We start from the raw sequence: 26,192 nt of genomic DNA, 5'->3' as shown, positions 1-26,192 counted from the left end.
TAACAAAAAAAAATGTTGGTTCCAAAATTGTGCTGATGTAAAGTAGACATGTGGGAAATGTTACTTATTAAGTATTTTGTGTGACATATCTCTGTGATTTAATTGCAAAAAAATTCAAAGTTGGGAAATCTTTAAAATTTTCTCAAAATTTCCTTTTTGTTCACAAATAAACGCAGGTAATAGCAAATACATTTTACCACTATCATGAAGTACAATATGTCACGAGAAAACAATGTCAGAATCACCGGGATTGGTTGAAGCGTTCCAGAGTTATAACCTCATAAAGGGAGAGTGGTCAGAATTGTAAAAATTGGCTCGGTCATTAACGTGCAAACCACCCTTGGGGGTAAAGGGGTTAAGGGTAGGTTAAATTTAACATTGAGAGACAGAATATCAAAAATAAAATCCAGAAAATCACATTGTATAAACTATATAAATGTATTTGCGTTTTGCAGTGAGAAATAAGTATTTGATCTCTCTGGCAAACAAGACTTAATACTTGGTGGCAAAATCCTTGTTGGCAAACACAGCAGTTAGACTTTTTTGTAGTTGATGATTAAGTTTGTGCACATGTCAGGAGGAATTTTGGTCCACTCCTCTTTGCAGATCATCTCTGAATCATTAAGATATTGAGGCTGTTGCTTGGTAACTCGGAGCTTCAACTCCCTCCTTAAGTTTTCTATGGGATTAAGGTCTGGAGACTGGCTAGGCCACTCCATGACCTTAATGTGCTTCTTTTTGAGCCACTCCTTTGTTGCCTTGACTGTATGTTTTGGGTCATTGTCTTGCTGGAAGATAAAGCCACGACCCATTTTTAATGTCCTGGCAGAGGGAAGGAGGTTGTCACTCAGGATTTTATGGTACATGGCTCCATCCATTCTCCCATTGATGTGGCGAAGTAGTCCTGTGCCCTTAGCAGAGAAACACCCTCAAAACATAATGTTTCCACCTTCATGCTTGACAGTGGGGACGGTGTTCTTTAGGTCACAGGCAGCATTTTTCTTCTTCCAAACATGGCGAGTTGAGTTAATGCCAAAGACCTACATTTTTGTCTCATCTGACCAGAGCACCTTCTCCCAATCACTCATAGAATCATCCAGGTGTTCATTAGCAAACTTCAGACGGGCCTGCACATGTGCCTTCTTGAGCAGGGGGACCTTGCGGGCACTGCAGGATTTTAAACCTTTACAACATAATGTGTTACTAATGGTTTTCTTGATGACTGTGGTCCCAGCTGCCTTGAGATCATTAACAAGTTTTCCCCGTCTAGTTTTAGGCTGATTTCTTGCCTTCCTTATGATCAAGGATACCTCACGAGGTGAGATTTTGCATGGTGCCCCAGATTGATGTTGATTGACAGTCATTTTGTTTTTCTTCCATTTTCTTACTATTGCACCAATTGTCTCCTTCTCGCCCAACGTCTTACTTTTGGTTTTGTAGCCCTTTCCAGCCTTGTGCAAGTCTATGATCTTGTCCCTGACATCTTTATAAAGCTCTTTGGTCTTGCCTATGTTGTAGAGGTTAGTCTGACTGAGTCTGTGGACAGGAGTCTTTTATAAAGGTGACTATGAAAACTGTTGAAGAAAAGAGCGCAAATAGTGACTTATCTGAGAAGGTTAAAAGGTTAATCCATAGGACTGCAGTCACCAGATGTAGCTTAGTTGAAGCATTGAAAGGATTCACTGCAGCAGATCCACGAGTCCAGGAAGGACCAGCCATTAAATACAGATTGAGAAAATTGTGGCAAATTTCTGTGCTGCTGAATTACTAGAATTCCAGAATTATTAGTACATGTGGCTTTATTATTCTACCTGTGGTGTTTCCTGATGAAGGAGTCCTGAACTCTGAAACGCGTAGAATAATAAAGCCACATATACTAATAATTCTGGAATTCTAGTGATTCAGCAGCGCAGAAATTTACCACAATTTTCCCAATCCTTATATAAAGGTGACTATGTAAGACAGCTGTCTTTAATGCAGGTAACGAGTTGATTAGGAGCGTCTAACTGGTCTGTAGGAGCCAGAACTCTGAATGGTTGGTAGGGGACTCTGGATTATATAGATGATATAGGTTGACTTAGTGGGTTGGGACTATGAGCCTTTACCTCCATTCTGTACAGCAGTTGTATACATTTGTTCTTATATCGTTTTTATTTACATTTTTATCCTTGGGCTTAACAGTTGCCATGACAATCAGGGTGGGCACAGAGGAGGAGAAAGACGTGGAGTCCATTTCCAATGGCGTAAAAATTGCTGTAAAATGTTCTTATATGTATTGTATTTCTGTACCTGCTTGAAAAAGGCTGTATTGCTGAAACGTTTCTATATACTTTGCTGCTCACCATTATTGGAACCCTTTATTTTTTTTCATAGACTGTGCAATATCTTCAGAAATAAATCGATATGTTCCAAAGTTATATCCTCAGGAATTTTTAATTATTGGTCCAAAGTAATACAACAATAAAACGTTGTTTTTCAATTTACATTTTGAAATTTCGAAGAACAAAAAATAATAAATAGCATGCACAGCAATAAAAGCACCCCTAATTAATGCTTGGTTGCACGACCTTTGGCATTAATTGCAGCCTCCAAACGTCTCTTGTAGCCATTTATAAGCTTCTTACACTTCTCAGCTGGTATTTTCTCCCACTCCCCACTCTTCCTTTGCTGCTTGTTCAAGCTTTTGAATGCTTGTAGGGTTCTTTTTCCCAATGGAAAATTTCAGCTAATCTCAAAGATTTTAAATGGGATTGAGGTCATGGCCTTTTTAAAACATCCATTTTTTCTTTTTCAATCATTCCAGTGTACTTTTGGTTATGTTCTTTAGGTCATTGTCTTGCGGGAGGACCCATGATCTTCGACTCAAACTAAGTTTTCTTATACTGAGTATGACATTTCACTCTAAAATCTCTTGATAATTCTCTGATTTCATGATTCCTCCAATATGGTCAAGGCCTTCAGTACCAGACACAGCAAAGCAACCGCACAGCATTATGGATCCTCCACCATGCTTAATTGTTGGTAAAGTGTTATTTTCCTTATAAGCTTCATTGCGCTGTCTGTAAGCAAACTGTTGCTTTGCATTGCCAAATAGCTCTATTTCTGTTTCATATGTCCACATGAATTTTTATTTTTTTGCTAATTCAATTATAGTTGTAGCAGCCATAACTTTCTCAATAAATTACACCTTTCTATTTTGTGTCTGTAAGGCTATATTCACATATAGTATAAATACTGTGATTTTTGTTTTCTTCAAGTCTTATGCAGGTGTCTGCATTGAACTACGTAGTAACAATCTTCTTTTGTTATTGTATGTTTGCTGCATTTTTTATGTTTTCACCTTATTTGATGCCTCTTTCCTTGCCAATTTGAACCAGTGTTTTAATGTGTATTTTATAATACAGAAAAGTTTTGATACTGCCCTTAAAAAAGCAACTGGACTTTTTTGCATGCATTTTTTTTCAGGCTCTGCATATAAGCCTTAAAAGAAAAATAAAAGGACTCAAACCGCACAGTTCTGCAGCATCTTTAGAAGCAGAGAGGATCAAGTTTTCATAAAATCACATCTGATTTGCTAGGAAAGTTAAAATGCAGCACAATTTCTGCACAAAATAAAACATAGTATATGAAACGCAGCATTTACACTACATTTGAAAACTGTTTAAATGTCTAAGCAAAGTGGGTGTGGTTTCATGTATACTCCTTCCCACTCCTGTTTGGTATATTTTTGAAGCATAAAAAATGCATGTAAGACAAATGCAGCTGCATTTTTAAGCATAGAATAAGATTTTCTCTTTTATAAGCTGTATAAAAATTCAGCACCACTATCGGGGTGTGTTTAATACCCCTAGGAGTCCTTTCAATGATATTTATCATATGTAAATTGCCAGTTGTGATCCTCTTCAATCCTCAGTGAATGTCAGAAGTACGGCTGAGCAGTGTGTAGGGCAGGCCAAGAGAAGTAATACAAGAATATTCATAAAGCAAGGCAAAGAGGAGATGCTGAGTAGATGTGGTTTTAACATTCTAGAACATACAGACATATTTAGGAATAATTACTGGGGGGTGCAAGTCTTCAGACCATTCCAGCAGTTTGAAAGGGTAAACCTAGGTTAAAGGTTCCCTTAACTTTAAGCCTTGACTTATGCGGCTTAGTATCTCGGAGTATTTTATTAAACTGGAATTGAGCAAAAAAAATTGTAGGCCACTCTTCCCTTTATTGTAACCTTTATGCTTAAACTTTGATAAATAAGTCTGTGTGACGACAATGTACAATGAAGAATGAACACATTCGCACTGCTAATCAGTGTTACACTTAGGATTTTGTTTGAACTTACTCTACCAATCATACTACTATTTGGGAGACAAATATAGTGTATCATTATATATTGTACATACATTACAGTATCAATTTTTTAAGTCAACAAGTCGTTTTTTTCTTTACTAGCTATGAAGTAGAGCTAGTTTTGGAGGAGTTCCATGGAATAGCTTGTGATGGGCATATGTGGATAAATATGTATGAAATATGTAAATATCTAATGACATTGGTATCTCCATGCATTTGTATTTCTGATCTACATATATCAGTGCTAGTTTACAAAAGAGTATTCAAGTTACTCTTGCTGTGAGTCTGTGATTTGAACATTTTGTAGCAGAGTTCATGCGTTTTGACTGAATGTTGATAGTAAAGTCTTTTCCATGACTAAATTCCTTCTACTGGGCACAGATCTGTGGAGGAGAAGAACAATATTATTTATTATAACTCCTATATTTACGCAGATATTCCACAAATTTAGTCTACTATGTTACAGGATATGTTCATTTTTACTGTACTCATCAATTAAGTATGATTTGTAGTAAAATATATATCCTACTTTTAATTCAGATAGGGCTCAACAATGTAAAAACGTGAAAAGCTCTTCTATGTGCAGTCCTTCTAGGAAATGGCACATTATATTTGATGGTACTGTAACATTGAGGCTATGTGCACACGTTGCGGAATTGCCGCAGAAATGTCTGCGGCAATTCTGCAACTCCCTGCCGCGGGAAATACGCACGTGGAATGGGCATGTGTATTCCCGCTAAACACTAGCTTTTTACAAGCATAATTAGCTTGCATAATGCTAGCTTTTTCCAAGCGATCTGTATCGTTGCTTGGAAAAATGATTGACAGGTTGGTCACACTTGTCAAACATAGTGTTTGACAAGTGTGACCAACTTTTACTATTGATGCTGCCTATCCAGCATCAATAGTAAAAAGATATAATGTTAAAAATAATTTTAAAAAATTAAAAATTGTGATATTCTCACCTTCTGGCGGCCACCGCAGCCTTCCCGATCCTCACGATGCTCGCAGCAACTCTCGTTCCCAGCGATGCCTCGCGTCAATGACCCCAGATGATGTAGCATTATGTGAGACCGCTACATAATCACAGGTCATTGTCGCAAGGCATTACTGGGAACGGGAGCATTTCTAAGGCCTGTGCTGGATCCGGGGGCCGCCAGAAGGTGAGTATATAACTTTTATTTTAATTCTTTTTTTAGGGCGCGGAGGAACGTCTCCTCTCCTCTACCCTGTGTACCATCTGCACATGATCCGCTTACTTTGCGCATGGTGGGCACAGCCCCATGCGGGAAGTAAGCGGATCACTGCATTCTTATGTTTGCAGAATCACTGTGATTCTGCACAAAGAATGAGCATGCTGCGCATTTTTCTGCGATACGATTCCACCACAGAAAAATGTGCAGCATTAGCACAGCATTGCGGAATCCCATTGAATTCAATGGGTTGTGTTGTGTATGCGTTTACGCAGCGAAAAAACGCGGCAAAAACGCATACAATCCGCAATGTGTGCACATAGCCTAAAGATGCAGACCAGGCAGGATTTTTTTTCTATCGCTACACCACCCACCTGATTGTCACACTGTTAATAATATGCTAATGCTGAAAAAAACAAAATCTTCAAAATATCTCAATTCATTCTGCATTGATTTTGTGTGCCATGTGCAAAAACACACACACTCACATGCCTTGACATGCTACCATTGAGGTTATGAGATCATTAATAGTTCTGTGAGGAATGTTCTGACATGCTGAATGCAATTACCAATCAATGACATCCCAAATATGCTTAATGAGAGATCAGGGCCACCATCAGGGCATTACTGCCCTTACTGGCATATGGGGCCCGATAAGCAGAAGGGCCCGCATCAGGCCCCCTCTCCTCTGCTCAGCGCGCCCCAGCGGCGGGCTTCTGCCGGCTCAGTAACTGTCCGTGAGCCCTCAGATGCACAGGCAGTTAAAATTTGTTGTCGTGTGGGAGATTCCCACACGGCAACAGTTAACAGCTGCCGGCCCATCACAGGCCGGCAGCTGATGTGAGCGGGCACGACACCGGCGTATGATGTCACTGTCATACGCCGGAACGACTCTGCGTGCCTCAGATGTATTGAGCCGAGAACATCGCTGTATCTCAGCCAGGTAAGGAGAAACTTTTTTTTATTTTTTTTGTAAAGCTGCGGTATGGGGGTGCATTATACCCCTATGTTTTTGCATTATACCCCTATGGGGGAGCATTATACCCCTATGGAGCTGCATTATATTATGCTGGAGCATTATAACCCTATGGGGCTGCATTATATTATTGGGGAGCATTATACCCCAATGGGGGAGCATTATACCCAAATGGGGGAGCATTATATTATAGAGGTACCTTATACCCCTATGGGGCTGCATTATACCTCTATGGGGCTGCATTATACTACTATATACTACTATATATGACTATAGGATGCATTATACTATTATGGATGACTATGGGGCAATATGGAGAGACATAAGGCAGAATGGGAGGACACATGGAGTCCAGAGTGGAAGGACATGTGGGGTCCAGAATGTGGGATATTATTACTGTAGGGGCTAATTAAAGGATATTATTTTTCAGGATACTGTGAGAGGAGAGACCCTGTTACTGTGCAGTGATCACTTTTTTTTTCCATCTGGCATAGTATAGAGGTTGGGGAATGTTTTTTTTCCTTGTATGTGCCATTATTTTTAATATGTAGTATGGTCATGGCGTGGTGGTATTTGTTCCTTGTATGTGGTATTATTGGTCTCCATGTGGTGGTAATGTTTTCTGGTCCAGGTGTCCGGCGGTCCTGCTGCGGCTGTTCGGCGCTCTGCTGGTGTGTCCGGTGCTTCAGGTGCCTGGACGGTGCTGCCCTGTGCTGCTGCCGTGGTCTCTGGTGCTGTCGGGGCTCTGCCAACATTTTGTGAAAGGCCAGAGCCCTGGCAGTCCCATGATTTCCTGTGCAGTGGGCTCCAGGAAAATGGTCACCGGGGGAGCGGCACATGCGCAGATTGAGATCTCGGGAGATGAGATTTCAGCACTGAAATCTCATATCCCGAGATCTGTGCAGAGATGTCCATCTGCTCATGCGCCGCCCCGCCTGGCGGCCATTTTACCGGAATCCACTGCACAGGAAACCATGGGACTGCCGCGGTGGACCCCGGCAGCACCGGAGACCGCCGCAGCAGCATCAGGCAGCGCCGACCATGCACCCGCAGCACTGGAAACACCAGCAGAGCACCTGGCAGTAGCGCCGCCGGACACCCCTGCAAGGCCACCAGGCACCGGAGACACCCGCAGAGAACTGGATAGCAGCGCCGGACACCCGCAGCACCGCCGGACACCCCTTCATCCCAGCCTGCGGCCTGCAGCAACAGTATCGGTAAGGTACATACGCATTATAAAATGCACCCCCATTTTCCCCCATATTATAAGTGCATCTTATAATCCGAAAAATACGGTACCTAAAATTGTATTGGATATTTTAGCAAATGTATAAAAAGTTACAGTAGAGTAGAACCTGGCCAGAAAAATCTACCTAGTCATGGTGGCGGTTTAAAAAATCTTTTCGCCAAAACAAAAGCTGCTGGCTATGTTTGTGATCTGGTGATGTGAACTGTTAATGTGTGATGGGGAAGACATGGTGCAGAAGTGGAGTTTTTCCAAGAGAGGGTGGTGGGACTGTGGAAGGTTCGAGGGGTGGAGCCTGGGTGGATTTTCAAGGGGGCCCAAAAAAATTTGCCAGTGTGGGGCCTCAAAATTCTTTGTGGCAGCCCTGTGAGAGATATATCCAGAGTAGCACATTTAGCCATTGCAGGCAGTTCACAGTGGCAAGAGCAATATGTGTCCTTGTATTGTCATGTTGAAAAACATCTCCTAGGACACATTATAGATATGGTGATATGACTGGTTATACAACTAAATCAATGCAACTCCGAACTCCTGAAATGAAGGGAAGGGGGTCCTGTCACCGCACACAGTGATTCACATGCTTGGAACACAAACATTGAAGGCTTCAACTTATTTACTAGAAACAGGATTAACAAGAAGAGAGGATATGTTGCATTGTATGTTAGGAAAATGTATATCTCCACAGATCAAAGCTTCAGAGACTGGTAACTCTGTAGAAACTAAGAATTGAAGGAGAGAAGCACAGAAAATAAACACCTACAATAGTGTACTATAGGCCACCATCAGATGTCTCTGTTCTAAAAAAAAGTATAACATAGAGATCATGGGAGATTTTATCTATCCAGATATTTGATGGGAATCTCTCTCAGGCCGGGGTCACACTTATGTATGTAATGCGAGAAACTTGCACATGTTTTTCGCATCAATACCCTGCACTGCCGCTGGCACTCGGGCCCGGAATGTGCGGCTGCATGAATTTCTATGCAGCCACACACTCCGGTCCCAAGCGCCGGCGGCAGTGCCAGGTATTGATGAGAGAGACTCGCGTAAGTTTCTCGCATTACACCCACAAGTGGGATACCGGCCTCAGGCAAAAGTACTGGGTCCAGAAAAATTTTATCTTCTCTTGTTGACAACTTTGTCTTTCAAAACATAGAAGAGACAATAAGAGGATCTGCCATCTTTGATATTCTTACCAACAGGGAGGAAATGGTTGAGGAAGTAAAGGTGGCTGGGAATTTAGGAGGCAGCAATCATGCTGTCCTTGAATTTTGGATTACAAGAGGAGGAAGACCAGCAAGGACTCAGACTTTAAAGGGAACCTGTCACCCCGTTTTTTCGGTATGAGATAAAAATACTGTTAAATAGGGCCTGAGCTGTGCATTACAATAGTGTAGTTTGTGTACCCCGATTCCCCACCTATGCTGCCGAAATACGTTACCAAAGTAGTCGTTTTCGCCTGTCAATCAGGCTGGTCTGGTCAAAAGGGCGTGGTGTCTTCCCCCAGATTTTGCGTAGTTTTCCGTTGGTGGCGTAGTGGTGTGCGCATGCCCAAGGTCCCGAATCCTCTGCCAGGGGATTTAAAAGAGCGCGCTGTTCGTTATTTCATTGGTGATCGGTGGGCGCGGCCATCTTCCTTTGGCCGCGCGTGCGCAGAAGCGGCGCAGAAGCGGTGCAGGAAAATGGCCGCCGCGATATCCATCTGCGCACGCGCGGCATCCCGCGGCCATTTTCCTGAAGCCGTGGCCAGCAGAGCGCCGCTTCTGCGCACGCGCGGCCAAAGGAAGATGGCCGCGCCCACCGATCACCAATGAAATAACGAACAGCGCGCTCTTTTAAATCCCCTGGCAGAGGATTCGGGACCTTGGGCATGCGCACACCACTACGCCACCAACGGAAAACTACGCAAAATCTGGGGGAAGACAACACGCCCTTTTGACCAGACCAGCCTGATTGACAGGCGAAAACGACTACTTTGGTAACGTATTTCGGCAGCATAGGTGGGGAATCGGGGTCCATAAACTACACTATTGTAATGCTCAGCTCAGGCCCTATTTAACAGTATTTTTATCTCATACCGAAAAAACGGGGTGACAGGTGCCCTTTAAGGTTGGATTTCAGAATGGCAGATTTGAAAGGACTCAGAGAGAGGGTAGGAAATGTCCAATGGCTGGATGTTGTAAAGGAAAGAAATGTTTAAGAAAGATGGGAGATTTTGCTAAATTAAATTCTCACCGCACAATCAGTAACAATCCTGAAAAGAAGGAAGAATTGGAAGCATTTAAAGAGACCAGGGTGGATGAACACAGAACTTAATTACTTGATAAAAAGGAAAAAAGAAATGTATATCAAATGGAAAGAGGGGGGCATATCTTATGAAGAATATAATGCGGTTTGCAGGGAATGCAGGGCAAGCGTTTAAAGAGCTAAAGCCAGTAATGAAGTAAGGCTTGTAAGGGAGGATTTTGAGGTTAAGTCTAATGCAAAAGAAAAGTCAAAAGATGCTATAGAATTTTTATAGGATGAAAAGGGTGAAATTCCTATTTTGCATCTGTGTTCTTTAGGAAAGCAATTGTAACATCAACTGATCTTCACGGTGGCATTGAAGGAATAAAAGAATCCACACTATTCATAAACCGAGAGATGGCGAGGGAACACTTAGCTAATTTAAATTAATTTAAATCTCTTGGTCCAGATGAATTACAGCTGTTTACATACCCCGGCAGAATTTTTGCTTTATTGGCCTTTTTCAGAGAATATAAATGATAACACCAAAACTTTTTCTCCACTCATGGTTAGTGATTGGGTGAAGCCATTTATTGTCAAACTACTGTGTTTTCCCTTTTTAAATCATAATGACACCCCAAAACATCCTAATGACCCTGATCAAAAGTTAACATACCCCGGTGATTTTGGCCTGATAACATGCACAGAAGTTAACACAAATGGGTTTGAATGGCTACTAAAACTAACATCCTCACCTGTGACCTGTTTGCTTGTAATCGGTGTGTGCGCATAAAAGCGGAGTGAGTTTCTGGGATCCAGACAGACTCTTGTATCTTTCATCCAGCCACTGACGTTTCTGGATTGTGAGTCATGGGGAAAGCAAAATAATTGTCAACGGATCTATGGGAAAAGGTAGTTGAACTGTATAAAACAGGAAAGGGATACAAAAAGATATCCAAGGAATTGATAATGCAGTCAGCAGTGTTCAAACTGTGACTAACAAATAGAAAATCAGGGGCTCTGTAAAAACAAAATCACGGTCAGGTAGACCAACAAAAATGTCATCCACAACAGCCAGGAAAATTGTTCTGGATACAAAGAAAAACCCACAAATAACATCAGCTGAAATACTGGACTCTCTGAAAACTAGCAGTGTGGCTGTTTCAAGATGCACAATAAGGAGGCACTTGAAGACAAATAGGCTGCATGGTCAAGTCGATAGAAGAAAGCCATTACTGCTCAAATGCCACAAAGTATCTCGCTTAGACGCTTACGCAAAACAGCACAGAGACAAGCCTCAAAACGTCTGGAACAAGGTAATTTGGAGTGATGAGACCAAAATATAACTTTTTGGACACTTTTTGGGCAGATTATCATCTGAGAAAATAAAGAACCTCATCCACAACTACCACAAAAGACTTCAAGCTGTCATTGATGTTAGAGGGGGTAATACACGGTATTAAGAAATGAGGTATGTGAACTTGTGATCAGGGTCATTTGGATGTTTTGGGTTGTCATTATGATTTAAAAAAAGAAAAAACAATGGTTTGACATTAAATTTCTTCACCCAACCACTAACCATGAGTGGAGAAAAAGTTTTGGTGTTATCCTTCATAATCTCTGAAAAAAATGTCAAGAAAGCAAAAATTCTGCTGGGGTATGTAAACTTTTGAGCACAACTGTACATTCTTTGGTACTGAAAGAGTTTGCAGAGGAAACTGCAGAACCACTAACCAGAATCTTTGAAAAATCCTGAAAAACAAGAGAAGTCCCAAAAGATCAGAGAAGGGTAAATATTGTTGCTATCTTCAAAAAAGGAAAGAAGACGGAGCCAGGAAATTACAGGCCAGTGAGCCTTACTTCTATACCAGGAAATATATTTGAACAAATTATTAAACAGCATGTATGTAAGTACTTTGATAATAATACAGTAATTCACCAGAGTCAGCATGGGTTTGTAGCAAACAAGTCATGCCAGACTAATATACTTCTATGATGGAATCACTGACTGGGTGGATCAGGGAAATGCATTAGATTAAGAATATCTCGACTTCAGCAAAGCATTTGATAAATTCTCATACTATCTTTTTTGAAAAAATTTACCAAGTATGGGATTGACAAGGCTACTCTTAGGTGGATTCATAACTGACTCAGTGGTCATACCCAAAGAGTGGTAATAAATTTTTGTACATTCAATTAGAAAAGTGTTTCAAGTGGGATACCACAAGGCTCTGTCCTGGTCCCAGTGTTGTTCCACATTTTTATAATTTAGCTAGATGAGAGAACTGAAGGTAAACTAATCAAGTTTGCAGACGATGCAAAGCTAGGAGGGATAGCTAACACTAGAGAAGATAGGGAAAGTATTCAGAAGGATCTAGATAAGCTTGAACAATGGGCAGAAACTAATAGAATGGTATTTAGCAGGGAGAAATGCAAGATTCAACATCTAGGTAAGAAAAACAAAAATTACATCAATAGAATTGGAGGAATAGAACTAAGCAACAGCACATGTGAAAAAGACTTAGGTAAACTAATAGATCACAGACTGCACTTTAGTCAACAGTGTGATGCAGCAGTAAAACAAAAGGCAAACGCATGTTATTTGTGCATCTGTGAGCAGCAAGTGTAACTTAAATATACTACCATGTTCTAAAGCATCTTCCAATTTGTCTCTTAGGGCTGCTCATTTGAAACATCATTAGTCCACAATTGCAAAAGCAGTTGCAAGCAGTGGGTCTTGGTGATTTACGTGCCCAAGTGCATTCAGTGTGAAAGAACATTCTTCAGACAACCATTAATAACCTCATTGATAGCCTGCAAAGGTGTATAAGTGCATGCATTTCTGTGCATTGTGCTCCTACTCCTCACAGTATAGAGATGTTTTGATTATTATGTTTCCATTTTGTCATCATTTGCATAACATTAACATGTCTATTGAGCCTGAAATTTTCCAGAACTTTTCCTCCTTTGTGTTGCAATTTCAGTATTGACGAGTGTGTACAGTCAGAGGCTGAACTGAAATCTCTACGATTACAACTGTATGACAGGATCTGTGCAATCAATGTCATGATCTGTGATATGAGTTTGTACCATAATGACAAGTACACTATGGATTTTCAGATATAAAACCAATAAGCAAGATAACACTATTTGAATTATATATACTCTGGCAGGATGAATAAAAAATAAAAAACTGAAATGATACTTCAATAACCTTTATCACATTTGACATTTCATTATATAAAAATAAATGCAAGGTAATCATCATTCAAAGTTTAGTTGAAGTTATCTAAAGCAGTGCATGGACATAAAATACATGTTGGCTGAAACAACTAGCAACAGTTGCTGCTGCTCATGATTTTTGGATTAGGTAAAAGAACAAGAAGATAGGTACATATCTTCTTGTTCTTTTACCTAATCCAAAAATCATGAAATGACAATCTGTTTTATTTTTCTCCTCTCCATATACTGCATCAGTTTGTCTGGATTGTTAAAAGCCATTTTAAATACTGTGCTGGGATATTCTGAATTCCCTTACTCAGTACCTTCATTAATTATCAAGAGAAGAGTTAAACAGAACACCAATATAGGACATTGCAAGAAGAGGAGATTGCAAGACGAAACTATTGATTTTAAAGTTCAGTATATGATGCTTAATATGTCCTGTGATAGCGCTACAGAGGAACTGAATAGTGATGAGTGAGCGTGCTCGGATAAGGTGTTATCCGAGCATGATCGAGTGCTAATAGAGGATCTTAGGCATCCTCTAATACTATGCTCAAGTCACCGTGGCTGCATGTCTCGCGACTGTTCGAGAACCCCATCACATGCAGGGATTGCTTGTTTGTTAGGCAAAAAAGTGTCATGATTAAGGGAGCTTAAGGTACCGTCACATTTAGCGACGCTGCAGCGATCTAGACAACGATCCCGATCGCTGCAGCGTCGCTGTGTGGTCGCTGGAGAGCTGTCACACAGACAGCTCTCCAGCGACCAACTATGCGAAGTCCCCTGGTAACCAGGGTAAACATCGGGTTACTAAGCGCAGGGCCGCGCTTAGTAACCCGATGTTTACCCTGGTTACCAGCGTAAACGTAAAAAACCCCAAACACTACATACTTATATTCCGGTGTCTGTCCCCTGGCGCTGTGCTTCTCTGCACTGTGTAAGCGCCAGCCGGAAAGCACAGCGGTGACGTCACCGCTGTGCTCTGCTTTCCGGCCGGCCGGCGCTTACACAGTGCAGAGAAGCACAGCGCCGGGGGACAGACACCGGAATGTAAGTATGTAGTGTTTTTTTTTTTTAACGTTTACGCTGGTAACCAGGGTAAACATCGGGTTACTAAGCGCGGCCCTGCGCTTAGTAACCCGATGTTTACCCTGGTTACCAGTGAAGACATCGCTGAATCGGCGTCACACACGCCGATTCAGCGATGTCTACGGGAGATCCAGCGACGAAATAAAGTTCTGGCCTTTCTGCTCCGACCAACGATGGCACAGCAGGATCCTGATCGCTGCTGCCTGTCAAACACAACGATATCGCTAGCCAGGACGCTGCAACGTCACGGATCGCTAGCGATATCGTTCAGTGTGAAGGTACCTTTAGTCTCCAGAAACGCGTTGGGATTCACACCCACATGGTTTGTAAAGTTTGTGAATAAAGAAACTTTTTCTTCACGAATTCGGTGGAGCTGAACATCTTTCTTCTTTTAGACAAAAAAGTGCCCTATTTTTTATGAAAATTGCCTCTTCAGAGAAAAAGAGGACTTGAACTCTATAGTGCCACCTATTGGAAGTAGCGATCCTACAAGTCACAATCAACCCATTAATGAGTCTTGCAATATGACTTAGGATAAGAGCCAAATCAGTATCTCAATTGCAAATTGAGAGCAACTTCTGCCAACAGAAAGCAAAATTGATAATTAAGTGGCTCAGTGAAAAAAAAACATTGAAATTTTAGAACAGTGCCCTGGAAACTCCTCATGATCTCAGTACCATCGATAACCTGTGAATAAAACTCAAAAAAGTGGGTGGGTAAATGAAATAACAGAAATTGTGATAAACTCCAAGCACTGATTAAGTAAGAATCTATCAGGATTTGACCCAGAAGTTGATATCCAGTATGCCAGGGTGAGTAGCGAATGATTTGAAAAAAATGCTATACATTTTATTGAAAAATGCTATAAATATTGAGTCTTTGCATAAGTTTTATGTATTTTTCAATAAGAGTGAATACTTATGAAATGCTTATAATTGTACTTCAGTAGCCATAGAAACAAATAAAACCCAAAATTTGTCACTATCCAAACTTTTGCCCATGACTGGATGAGACTGTTGAGTTCTGGTCAGCAGACGCGCTCTTGTTCTGGAGATTGCGGTCTGTAAACAGACCATATATACAGTTCAGTATAAGGTTCATTTTTATATACTAGAATTTGGCAATGAATGTTTTACAATCGTTTTACGTTTTATTGTGTTGGTCCTTGTGTATTATCCGTGTATGCATACTTGGAATTAACATGAGTACCCTGATAACTTATCATCTTGCATTTCATCTGCTTATCTCTAAAGTAATTGTTAGCAAATACACGTCCAAAATTTGACTTTCCTCCTGGTTCATTGTTAGTGTACCTTTTGCGTGACGTTTGTAATGAAACGTCGCCACACTGTTCATACCTTGTATTCCAGTTATAGAGGTCAAATTAGTTATGTATTTTAAGCCTGAACGTCACTTTTCCTTCATAGGGATCATGAGGGTTCTCATTTATGATGTGGCTTCCATTAACTTTACAAACAATTTCAATTTCCTTGTCGAGTTTAACATTGGAAAGTTTCACCGCCACTAATGGATTGGTGTAGTTTGGCTGAAAGAAATGAGGGGGAAGATATTGTGAATTTTAGAAAAATAACTAAGACTGGATAACTGGATTTTCACTCTAGGATACCTGTCTCTTCTTTCCATAGTATGGGAAGTACTGTGCACCAAAGGATCCATGCGGAAAATATTCTACATGTCCAAGATCTTGTTCGTCCTATGTGTTGTAAGCATGTATAACATGATTTCATTATAATTAGTAGTACTTTATATTACATTATACAAGCATTCTAGGTCAAAAATTAGGTTCCATGATCAAATGCATAATTTTTCTTTACAGGTCCTAACATTATATACTACCCCAGTTTGTCACTAGCTTGAACACAAAAGTAGAAAAATGGAAACCTGATGTATCCTTTACAAATTAATGGGATAAATCAGCCTTGTTTTGGGTCTGTTATAGCTCAAGCCTCATGCACATTCCTGTATCACTGCTTCCTATAACCTTTTAGATGTTCAGTGACATAACACGGCACTAATTAAAATTACGGGGCTTTACTGGAGCTCCATCGTCCTCTGATTTTTAACAGAGGATTCCTTCTAACATCTTTTGAAGGAATCTGACAACAGAATCTTCAACATTCAGTAATTGAAAACTGGTATACCATTGCCTACTATCTCCTATTCCAAGGTCTATAAAGCAGAATCCCGGAAAATGTAGTAATTGCTTAAAGTCCGATTTGAAAAACAAGACAAAGAAAGCTAACTCCCACTCTAGCCAGAAATGTAAGTGATCAGGAGAAATGTTTGTCAGTTTTATATTCCAATTTTTTTTTTTACTAATATTGGAGAAGAATGTAAAGTAAATAAAAGGAAATACTAGTTTTTATCTTTTTTACATTTCTATTTTCATTTTTTTCATTTTTTATTTGCGCGTGTAAAGAACCATTAAAATATATTTTAAATTGTGTTCTTTCTGTATAAATATTTTTTTATATATTGGATATATGATTTTCTGATGGGTCAGTTCTGGAGACAACGAGTCAATCTGGCAGTGTCTTTTTTTTCCTGATTATTTTTTTTCTTGCTCTTTTGTGTCAACACAAAAGGACATGGAGAGCATTTCTACATTTTAATACATATTTGTACAGCTGGTTTAATCCGTAAGTGCAATTGCTATTTTAGCCCTATTTACAGGGTAACTGCAGAGCTCATCTGAGCCTGACCCAGCAGCTCCTGTTACTTCCCGACACCTGACAATCACATGATGGCGGAGTCAGGAGGAGAAAGAGCTGTTATCTTTCTCTACTGCATACACAGAGCTTGCTTAGGGTACTGTCACACAGTCACACTTTGGACGCTACGACGGCACGATCCGTGACGTCGCAGCGTCGTATGAGTATCGCTCCAGCGTCGTAGACTGCGGTCACACGTTGCAATCACGGCGCTGGAGCGATGCCGAAGTCCCCGGGTAACCAAGGTAAACATCGGGTTACTAAGCGCAGGGCTGCGCTTAGTAACCCGATGTTTACCCTGGTTACCAGCGTAAACGTAAAAAAAAACAAACCGTACATACTCACATTCCGGTGTCTGTCCCCCGGCGTTCTGCTTCTCTCCACTGTGTAAGCAGCAGAGCCGGAAAGCAGAGCGGTGACGTCACCGCTGTGCTCGCTTTCCGGCTGGCCGGCGCTCACAGTGCAGAGAAGCTGAGACGCCGGGGGACAGACACCGGAATGTGAGTATGTACGTTTTTTTTTTTTTTACTTTTACGCTGGTAACCACGGTAAACATCGGGTTACTAAGCGCGGCCCTGCGCTTAGTTACCCGATGTTTACCCTGGTTACAAGCGAACACATCGCTGGATCGCTGTCACACACAACGATCCAGCGATGTCAGCGGGAGATCCAGCGACGAAAGAAAGTTCCATACGATCTGCTACGACGTACGATTCTCAGCAGGATCCCTGATCGCTGCTGCGTGTCAGACACAGCGATATCGTATGGATACCGCTGGAACGTCACGGATCGTACGGTCGTAGCGATCAAAGTGTGACTGTGTGACAGTACCCTTAGTGTTGTGTATACAGCAGCTGGGAAAACAGAGATGGTAATAAACCATCTCTGCCTTTTCTGTGGATAGTCTGAAGTCTTGAATGTTTAACAGATGGTTCTCCGCCCCCAAAGCTGCATGGTCTCATTCAGCTGCTTATTCTGCATTAACATTCTACAGAGTAATATGCAGACCTCTCCAGTGTTTAAGGTCTATAGGCAGAAGCAGCTAAGGCAAAATTATAAAGATCTGGATCACATATCTTCATTAAAGAAGAACGCCACCATTTTTTAATATACAATGTAGGCCATTATCAAGGAATAATGTAGATGCTTTTATATATGCCTTTTTGTATACTTGCTTTATTTGCTGTTGCCTACCATCTTAGTTCCATTTTAGCTTCTGGATGGTTCCTCTAATGCATTATTTCCCTTAATGCTTTTGGTCTTGCAGCAGGGTTGGGTTCAATTCCCTGATGGATATTACAAAGTCTCCTTGTATTCCATGCAATTCAGCTTTCGTCTGTCTCCCCTACTGAATCACCTCTTTTTTTTATATAAAGCTGAAATAAAGATGTAGATTCTTGAAACTGTCTAAAAAGAAAAAAAACCTGCTGTTATTGCCCATAGCAACCAATCACACAGCAGTTACAATTTTTCAAAAGCAGAATACAAAATGAAAGCTGCGTTGTGATTGGTTGCAATGGGCAACAAAGACAGTTTTACTTTTACACTGTTTTCTAAGTCTTACCGTTCGGTATCTTCATCTGGATGCAAGGATACACAGTGGCTCAAGAAGGGCGGAGTTGGGTTAAGAGGGGATGGCTCGAAGAGTTGCCACAATATATTGTCCCAGTTTAATTTTGTTTTGTTTTTTATTGTTTGTTTCTATGCATGAATTGATTTTCTTTTTATTATATTTAAGACTATCTAGAATATTGTTTGCACACATATGCATATGCATGCCGATGTTGGAAGAAGTATCATGGGCGTATCGTCTTTCATTACAAGTGACATTATTCATATACCAGTCCATGATAAAAGACTATGTTTGACTTTATTAGCATTAGGATTTAATGCCAGTCATATTTATTGTGTACCCCTATTTAGATATAATTGTGCTATATACACTGTCAATTTTCTAATCATACTGACATATATATCCTATATATGCAGCAAGTTATGGATTACATTTGTTTTTAATATATACAAATACTGTACTGTTGCACTTTATTTTATTGTTTTGTAATCCCATTATTTGCATGATATGGTGAATGTGCATGTGTGTTCTCTGTGGTGATCTGTGCAGGGCAGCTTTCTGTCAGTAGACGTGTTGCGTTCGCGTGGGATGCAGCCAGGCATCGGCCATCCAATGTAACAGCGTTTGTGGTTGACGAGCGGGTGGGCAGTGATAGACTGCCATTTTGCGGCTGTGCATATGCGCCTACATTCTCATCACCATTTGCCCTCTCCGATCACAAGATCGGAAGGTCCTTCTACATAGTGAGGGACATTTATCACTTTCGGTCACGCCCCTTGAGTAAGCAACTACCATGAAAATGCGTGCTTGGGGAGTCTTGGCTGGTGTCCTACTGATGCAATAAGAATGGGTAATTAACCCCTTAATGACTGCCGATACGCCTTTTAATGGCGGCAGTTGAGGGTACTTAAACCACAGAGCTGGTTTTTAACGGCGCTGAATAATAAGTGTATAGCGCCACCCAGAGTCAGAATTTCTCTGGGTCTCAGCTACTGGGGTAGCTGAGACCCCAGAGAACATGATTCGGGTCAGTTTTTACCGACCCCAATGTTGTGATCACCGTTAATAACAGTATAACGGCGACCGCAAAAAAAAAAGTCTGATTTCCCATTTAATTTCTCTCTCCTCTGAAGTGATCGCACATCACTGGAGAGAGCAATTGGGTCCCCCTATCCCACCGATACCTCCGATCTCCCTGCATCCCTCCCGTGAAGTCCCCCAGGCCGCCGGCATCTTCCAGGGAGAAAATGGTGGGCGCATGTGCAGTGTGCCTGCCAAGATCTGCCAGCCGGCAACAATAAGAACATTTTCCTATTGGTTCATTTTGATCACTGTGATAGACCCTATCACAGTGACCAAATTTAAAAAAATAGTAAATAAAACCCCCCTTTATCAACCCCTTAGTTAGGGAAAAATAATAAAATAAAAAAATATATTTATTTACATTTTTCCATTAGGGTTAGAGTTGGGCTAAAGTGAGTTGGGCTAAAGTGAGTTGGGCTAAAGTGAGTTGGGCTAAAGTGAGGGTTAGGGTTGGGCTAAAGCTAGGGTTAGGGTTGGGCTAAAGCTAGGTTTAGGGTTGGGACTAGGGTTGGGGCTAGGGTTAGGGTTGGGCAAAAGTTAGGGTTGGGCTAAAGTTGGGCAAAAGTTAGGGTTGGGCTAAAGTTAGGGTTTGGGTTGTGGTTATGGTTGGGATTACAGTTTGGGTTGGGATTAGGGTTAGAGGTGTGTTGGGGTTAGGGATGAAGTTAGAATTGCGGGGGTTCCACTGTTTAGATACATCAGGGGGTCTCCAAATGCGACATGGCGCCACCAATGATTCCAGACAATTTTGCATTCAAAAAGTCAAATCGTGGTCCCTCCCTTCTGAGCCCTGTCATGTGCCCAAACAGTGGCTTTCCCCCACAAATTGGGTATCACCGTACTCAGAACAAATTTTGTGGTCCATTTTCTCCTGGTACCCTTGTGAAAAAAGAAATTGGTTCCAAAGTAAAGTTTTTTGTGAAAAAAGTAAAATGTTCATTTTTTCCTTCCCTTTCCTTCTCGTGAAGCACCTGAAGGGTTAATAAATTTCTTGAATGTGGTTTTGCACACCATGAGGGGTGCAGGTTTTAGAATAATGCCACTTTTGGGTATTTTCTGTTATAGTGACCCCCCAAACTCACTTCAAATGTGAGGTGGTCCTTAAAAAAAATGGTTTTGTAAATTATTTTGAAAAAATGAGAAATCGCTAGTCAAATTTTAACCCTTATAATGCCCTAGCAAAACATAATTATGTTTCCAAAGTAGTGCTGATGTAAAGTAGAAATGTGGGAAAAGTTATTTATTAACTATTTTGTCTGACACCACTCTCTGATTTAAAGTACAAAAATTAAAAGTTTGAAAATTGAAAAAAAATTCAACATTTTTGCCAAATTTTCGTTTTTTTTCATAAATAAATGCAAGTTATAGTGAAGAAATTTTACCACTAACATGAAGTACAATATGTCATGAAAAAAACACTTTCAGAATCAGTGGGATACGTTGAAGCGTTCCAGAGCTATAACCTATAAATTGACAGTGGTCAGAATTGTAAAAATTGGCAATAAATACCAAATTGAACTCTGTCATGTTTCCAATATGATTTTTCTAATGATAATATGGAATTAAGCATTAAGAATAAGACTCGTTTATGTTTTTTCATGGTGTTGCACATTCTACAATTTATATGCATGAGTTATAGTGGGATGTTAGGAAAGGGGATCAACCCTATGATTCAATCTATACATTAGATCATATAACATATTATTGATCCTTTCTCTCTGACTACTGGCATACATATAATGCTTACATTGACTGAGCTTTGCTCTGCCCATTGGCTGTCGGCAAAGCATACCATTTGCTAAGAGCAGAAGTACAATAAGGACTATATATTTCCCACTGGTGGAGTCACCCCTTTGTTGTTGATTGGCAGAACTTTTAGTCCAACTACTGTTCTTTTTCTTCACTTAAGATTGTTACGCTATGCCTTATATTTGTTTTTAATAATTGTTCAATAAAAAGGGTTTTTATTAAGTAGCATATACTGTGTTCTCCGTTCTTACATATAAATAGTTTGAATGTAAAATCATGCTGACAGATTCCCTTTAACACTTCAATACAACAGTGAACAAACATAATTGCATTACTTGATTGTAAATCAAACAAACCGTTGAGGAGCAATGTAGAGTTGGGGATGTTTTATTGTCGGGTATGAAATTTATGATCTGGAAAAAAAAAACACAATTTGTTACACATTGGTACAATTTTCTAACATAATTTACTTTCACGGCTAGAAACTTGCAATCTAGAGAATAGACCTTCAATATCTGTCAGCCAAGTGCTTGCCTGGCTAGCAGTCAGTCTTACAGACCTCCGAGTGTGCATGTGTGAAGGGAGTAACGTATTTACCCTGAGAACAAAAGTTTCTGAGTTTGATATTCAACATGCCTGAACTTTCTTTCCCTTGACATTATAAGCTATGAGAAAATTACATGGCCCCCATATATGTACATAAGGTAACTGTGCAGTCTCACCAAAATCAATCGATTTACTTAAAGGGGTTGTCCACTACTTTAAATTAACCCCCCAATGTATCCCCCCGGGGCCCCTGACGAATTGTGCAAATACCTTCCTTAGCCGTTTTCGCCTGTGAGCGGCGCTATGCTGGTGGCTGAGTCCGGGTCACGTGAACCCCAGGCTTCAGCCGCCGCTCATTTCCGCCGATGTCACGTCAATTTCCAGACTCTGGAAATTGACGTGACGTCAGTAGCAGGCGTGACCCCAGGCTCCACAGACAGCAGTCACTCATAAAGAGTGACTGGGCTGTGGGCGGGGCTGAGGCTGCCTGCGGGGCTGTGCTGGGGGCGGGCTAGGCAGGGATGTGCAGGCGGGCGCCGGTGTTGTGCGGTCCCGGGCGGGCGCCGGTGCTGTGCGGTCCCGGGCGCCGGTGCTGTGCGGTCTCCGGCGCCGGTGCTGTGCGGTCCCGGGCGCCGGTGCTGTGCGGTGACGGGCGCCGGCGCTGTGCAGACCGGCGCCGGTATGTGCTGGGGTCTGCTGGGGGGGTGGTCTTTGGGGTGTGTGGTGTGTGTGTGTGTCTCTGTGTGCAGGCATCGTCCGATGGGACTACAAGTCCCATCGGGCTCTGCCTGCTACAGTGGCAGTGAGTGACACATTAGCCAATGATGGGACAGTAGTAGTCCCATCATCCGGCTAATGTGATGAATGTAAAAAAAACACAAAAAAACCACATATACATATACAGTACATACATACATACAACACACACCATGCGACGACACTCCCCATGCGGCGACATGCACCATGCGACGGCATGCAACATGTACCATGCAATGGCATCCGCCATGCGACGACATGCGCCATGCCACGACATGCACCATGCGGCGACATGCACCATGCGAAGACATGTGGAATGCGACGACATGCACCATGCGACTAAATGCGACATGCACCATGCGGCGACATGCGACATGCGACTACATGCGGCATGCAACAACATGCGGCATGCAACGACATGCAGCATGCGACGGCAAGCAGCATGCGATGGCAAGCAGCATGCGACGGCAAGCAGCATGTGGCATGCAACGACATGCACCATGCGACTACATGCGACATGCACCATGCGACGACATGCGCCATGCGACGACATGCAGCTTGCGACGACATGCGACATGCAGCATGCAATGGCATGCAGCATGCAACATGCACCATGCGACGCCATGCGCCATGCGACATGCAGCATGCGACGACATGCGACGACATGCGACATGCAGCATGCGACATGCACCATGCGATGACATGCGCCATGCGACTACATGCGACATGCACCATGCGACGACATGCACCATGCGATGACATGCGACATGCAGCATGCGACGACATGCACCATGCGACGACATGCGCCATGCGACTACATGCGGCATGCAGCATGCGACGACATGCAGCATGCGGCGGCATGCACCATGCAACGGCATGCAGCATGCGGCGGCATGCACCATGCGACGGCATGCACCATGCAGCGGCATGCACCATGCGACGACATGCGGCATGCGACGACATGCGGCATGCAAGTCATGCAGCATGCAACGACATGCAGCATGCGACAACATGCACCATGCGACGACATGCAACATCATGCGACATGCCACATACAGTACATACATACAGTACATACATACATACAGACATACAGTACATATAACATAGATTACATACTCACCATCACTTGTCACTTTGATCCCCGAAGCCAGTGTCATCTGTAAAAAATATTAAAATAATAAACAAACACTATACTCCCTGATCTGCAGAAATCCAATTAAAATGAGTGTCCCTCAACGATCTTCCGTGGAGAGCAGGAGCATCAGATGATGCACCCACTCTCCAGGGGCTCCAGGAACACAATGAGGGGAGGAAGGTATCCTTCCACAATGTATTCCCCACAATGTATTCCTACGCCCCTGTGAGAAAATAGTCCCTAGTCTCACTTTATGGCATTGCTGTGTGGGGAAGTTCCCACGCAGCTTTTTGCCATAAAGTGAGACCAGTGAACTATAGTAACGTCTCAGTGATGCACTGCAGGAGCCATTGTCTCCTGTCAGTGTGTCACTGAAGGTCCTATAGAGCAGTGACATCACCCGATGTCACTGTTCTATAGGAGAGATCGTCGTGGAACACTCGTTATTAATTGGACTACGGCGGACAGGTAGTATGCGGTTTATTATTTTACGTTTTTTGCAGGGGCTGAAGTATGGTAAGTATGGTGAAATGAAGAATATTAAAATACTTTTTCCTAATGTGTGCGTGTTTTATTAACCCTTTTTTAGTATTGGATTAATAACGGATAGGCGTCTTATTGACGCCTCTCCGTTATTAACCCGGCTTAATGTCACCTTACAATAGCAAGGTGACATTAACCCCTTATTACCCCATATCCCACCGCTACACGGGAGTGGGAAGAGAGGGGCTAAGCACCATTTCTGGGGCGGCTGCGGACTGGTATTTGTAGGTGGGGGGGACCAATATCCATGGCCCCTCAATAGGCTATGAATATCAGCCCGCAGCTGTCTGCGTAGCCTTTCTGGCTATAAAATATGGGGGGACCCACGTCATTTTTTTGGGGGGGTCCCCCTATTTTAATAGCCAGTAAAGGCTACGCAGACAGCTGCGGGCTGATATTCATAGCAGGCTACAAATATTGGCCCCCGGCCGTCGGCTTTCCCCCTCTGGTGCAGAAAATTGCGCGGGAGCCCACGCCGGTTTTTTTCCGGTTTTTTATTAAATTAAACGCTCATTAAGGCCTGTTTCACACTTGCGTCGGTACGGGTCCATCGCTATGCGTCGGGCCTACATACTGATGCACGTTGTGAAATTTGTGCACGTCGTGGGCAGCGGATGGAGTTTTTCAACGCATCCGCTGCCCATTTTGAAGTCCGGGGAGGAGGGGGCGGAGTTTTGGCCGTGCATGCGCGGTAGAAAATGGCAGACGCGACGGACGTGCCAACGGTCCGCCAAAACACGACGCATCCGTTGCACGACGGACGCGACGTGTGGCCATCCGTCGCGATCCGTCACTAATACAAGTCTATGGGTAAAAATCACATCCTGCGAGCATATTTGCAGGATCCGTTTTTTTGCCAAAAAGACAGATTGCTAAAAATGCAAGTGTGAAGGTAGCCTTAGAAACATCGGCCTTTCTATTATATATCTATGGATATATCTATCCATAGATATATTTATAGATAGATATATCTATAGATACATAGATGTATCTATCCATATATTTGGCTGCTTTCACACATCAGGTTTTTGCCATGAGGCACAATCCGGTGAGTTTTGAAAAAAAAACGGATCCATTTTTTTCTGCAGGATACGTTTTTTTCTCATAGAGTTGTATTAGCGCCGGATTGCGCCTGATGGCCACACGTTTCATCCGTTTTTTGCCGGATCCATCAAAAAAGCTGTTTCCGCCGGATGGAAAACACATACAGAGGAACGTTTTTTCTGTCCGGCGAAAAAACGCACAGCGATGGATCCAGCAAAAAAACGCATGAAACTGAGCTGTGAAATTATGAATCCGGGCTTGGAATCCATTTTTTCATGCATTTTTCCATTCAAATCATGCACATTTTCCGTTTATTTACTTATTTCAAAAAACGGCATTAAAACCGCGCATAAACCGCACCAAAAAGGCATCAAAACTGCACCAAAAACTGCATCAAAACTGCACCAAAAACTGAATCAAAATTTAGTGCAGTTTTGCTGTTTTGTTGCAGTATGCAGTTTTGGTGCGGTTTTGATGCAGTTTTTGGTGCGGTTTTGATGCAGTTTTTGGTGCGGTTTTGATGCAGTTCTTGGTGCGGTTTTGATGCAGTTTTTGGTGCGGTTTTGGTGCAGTGTTGATGCAATTATGGTGCGGTTTTGATGCGTTTTTTTTCAGTTTTGATGCGTTTTTATGCAGTTTTTTTGCACGGTTTTGATGCATTTTTTAAATCGCTTTTTTTGCGGTTTTTGCACGGTTTTTAGGCGTTTTGGAAAGCAAAATAAAGATGT

At 42.1% G+C, this 26,192-nt stretch overlaps 1 protein-coding gene across 1 annotated transcript in view; it reads right to left on the bottom strand.

Annotated features, from left to right (window-relative positions):
- Positions 1-2,416: 2,416 nt before the first annotated feature.
- The window catches only part of ATP4B (ATPase H+/K+ transporting subunit beta), a 47,410-nt gene continuing 23,634 nt past the window's right edge, over positions 2,417-26,192 (bottom strand). The window contains exons 5-8 of the mRNA XM_077296954.1: positions 21,794-21,850; positions 15,928-16,014; positions 15,659-15,846; positions 2,417-4,728 (exon numbers count right to left, since the gene is read on the bottom strand). Coding sequence (XP_077153069.1) covers positions 15,685-15,846; positions 15,928-16,014; positions 21,794-21,850 — 306 coding nt within the window. The 3' untranslated portion in view covers positions 2,417-4,728; positions 15,659-15,684. The remainder of the gene's footprint in view (positions 4,729-15,658; positions 15,847-15,927; positions 16,015-21,793; positions 21,851-26,192) is intronic.

This window comes from Ranitomeya variabilis, chromosome 3 (genome assembly GCF_051348905.1).
Source record: "Ranitomeya variabilis isolate aRanVar5 chromosome 3, aRanVar5.hap1, whole genome shotgun sequence".
In the NCBI taxonomy this organism is placed as follows: domain Eukaryota; kingdom Metazoa; phylum Chordata; class Amphibia; order Anura; family Dendrobatidae; genus Ranitomeya; species Ranitomeya variabilis.
Note: the sequence above shows the minus strand (reverse complement) of the source record. Positions and strands in the feature narration are given on the sequence as shown.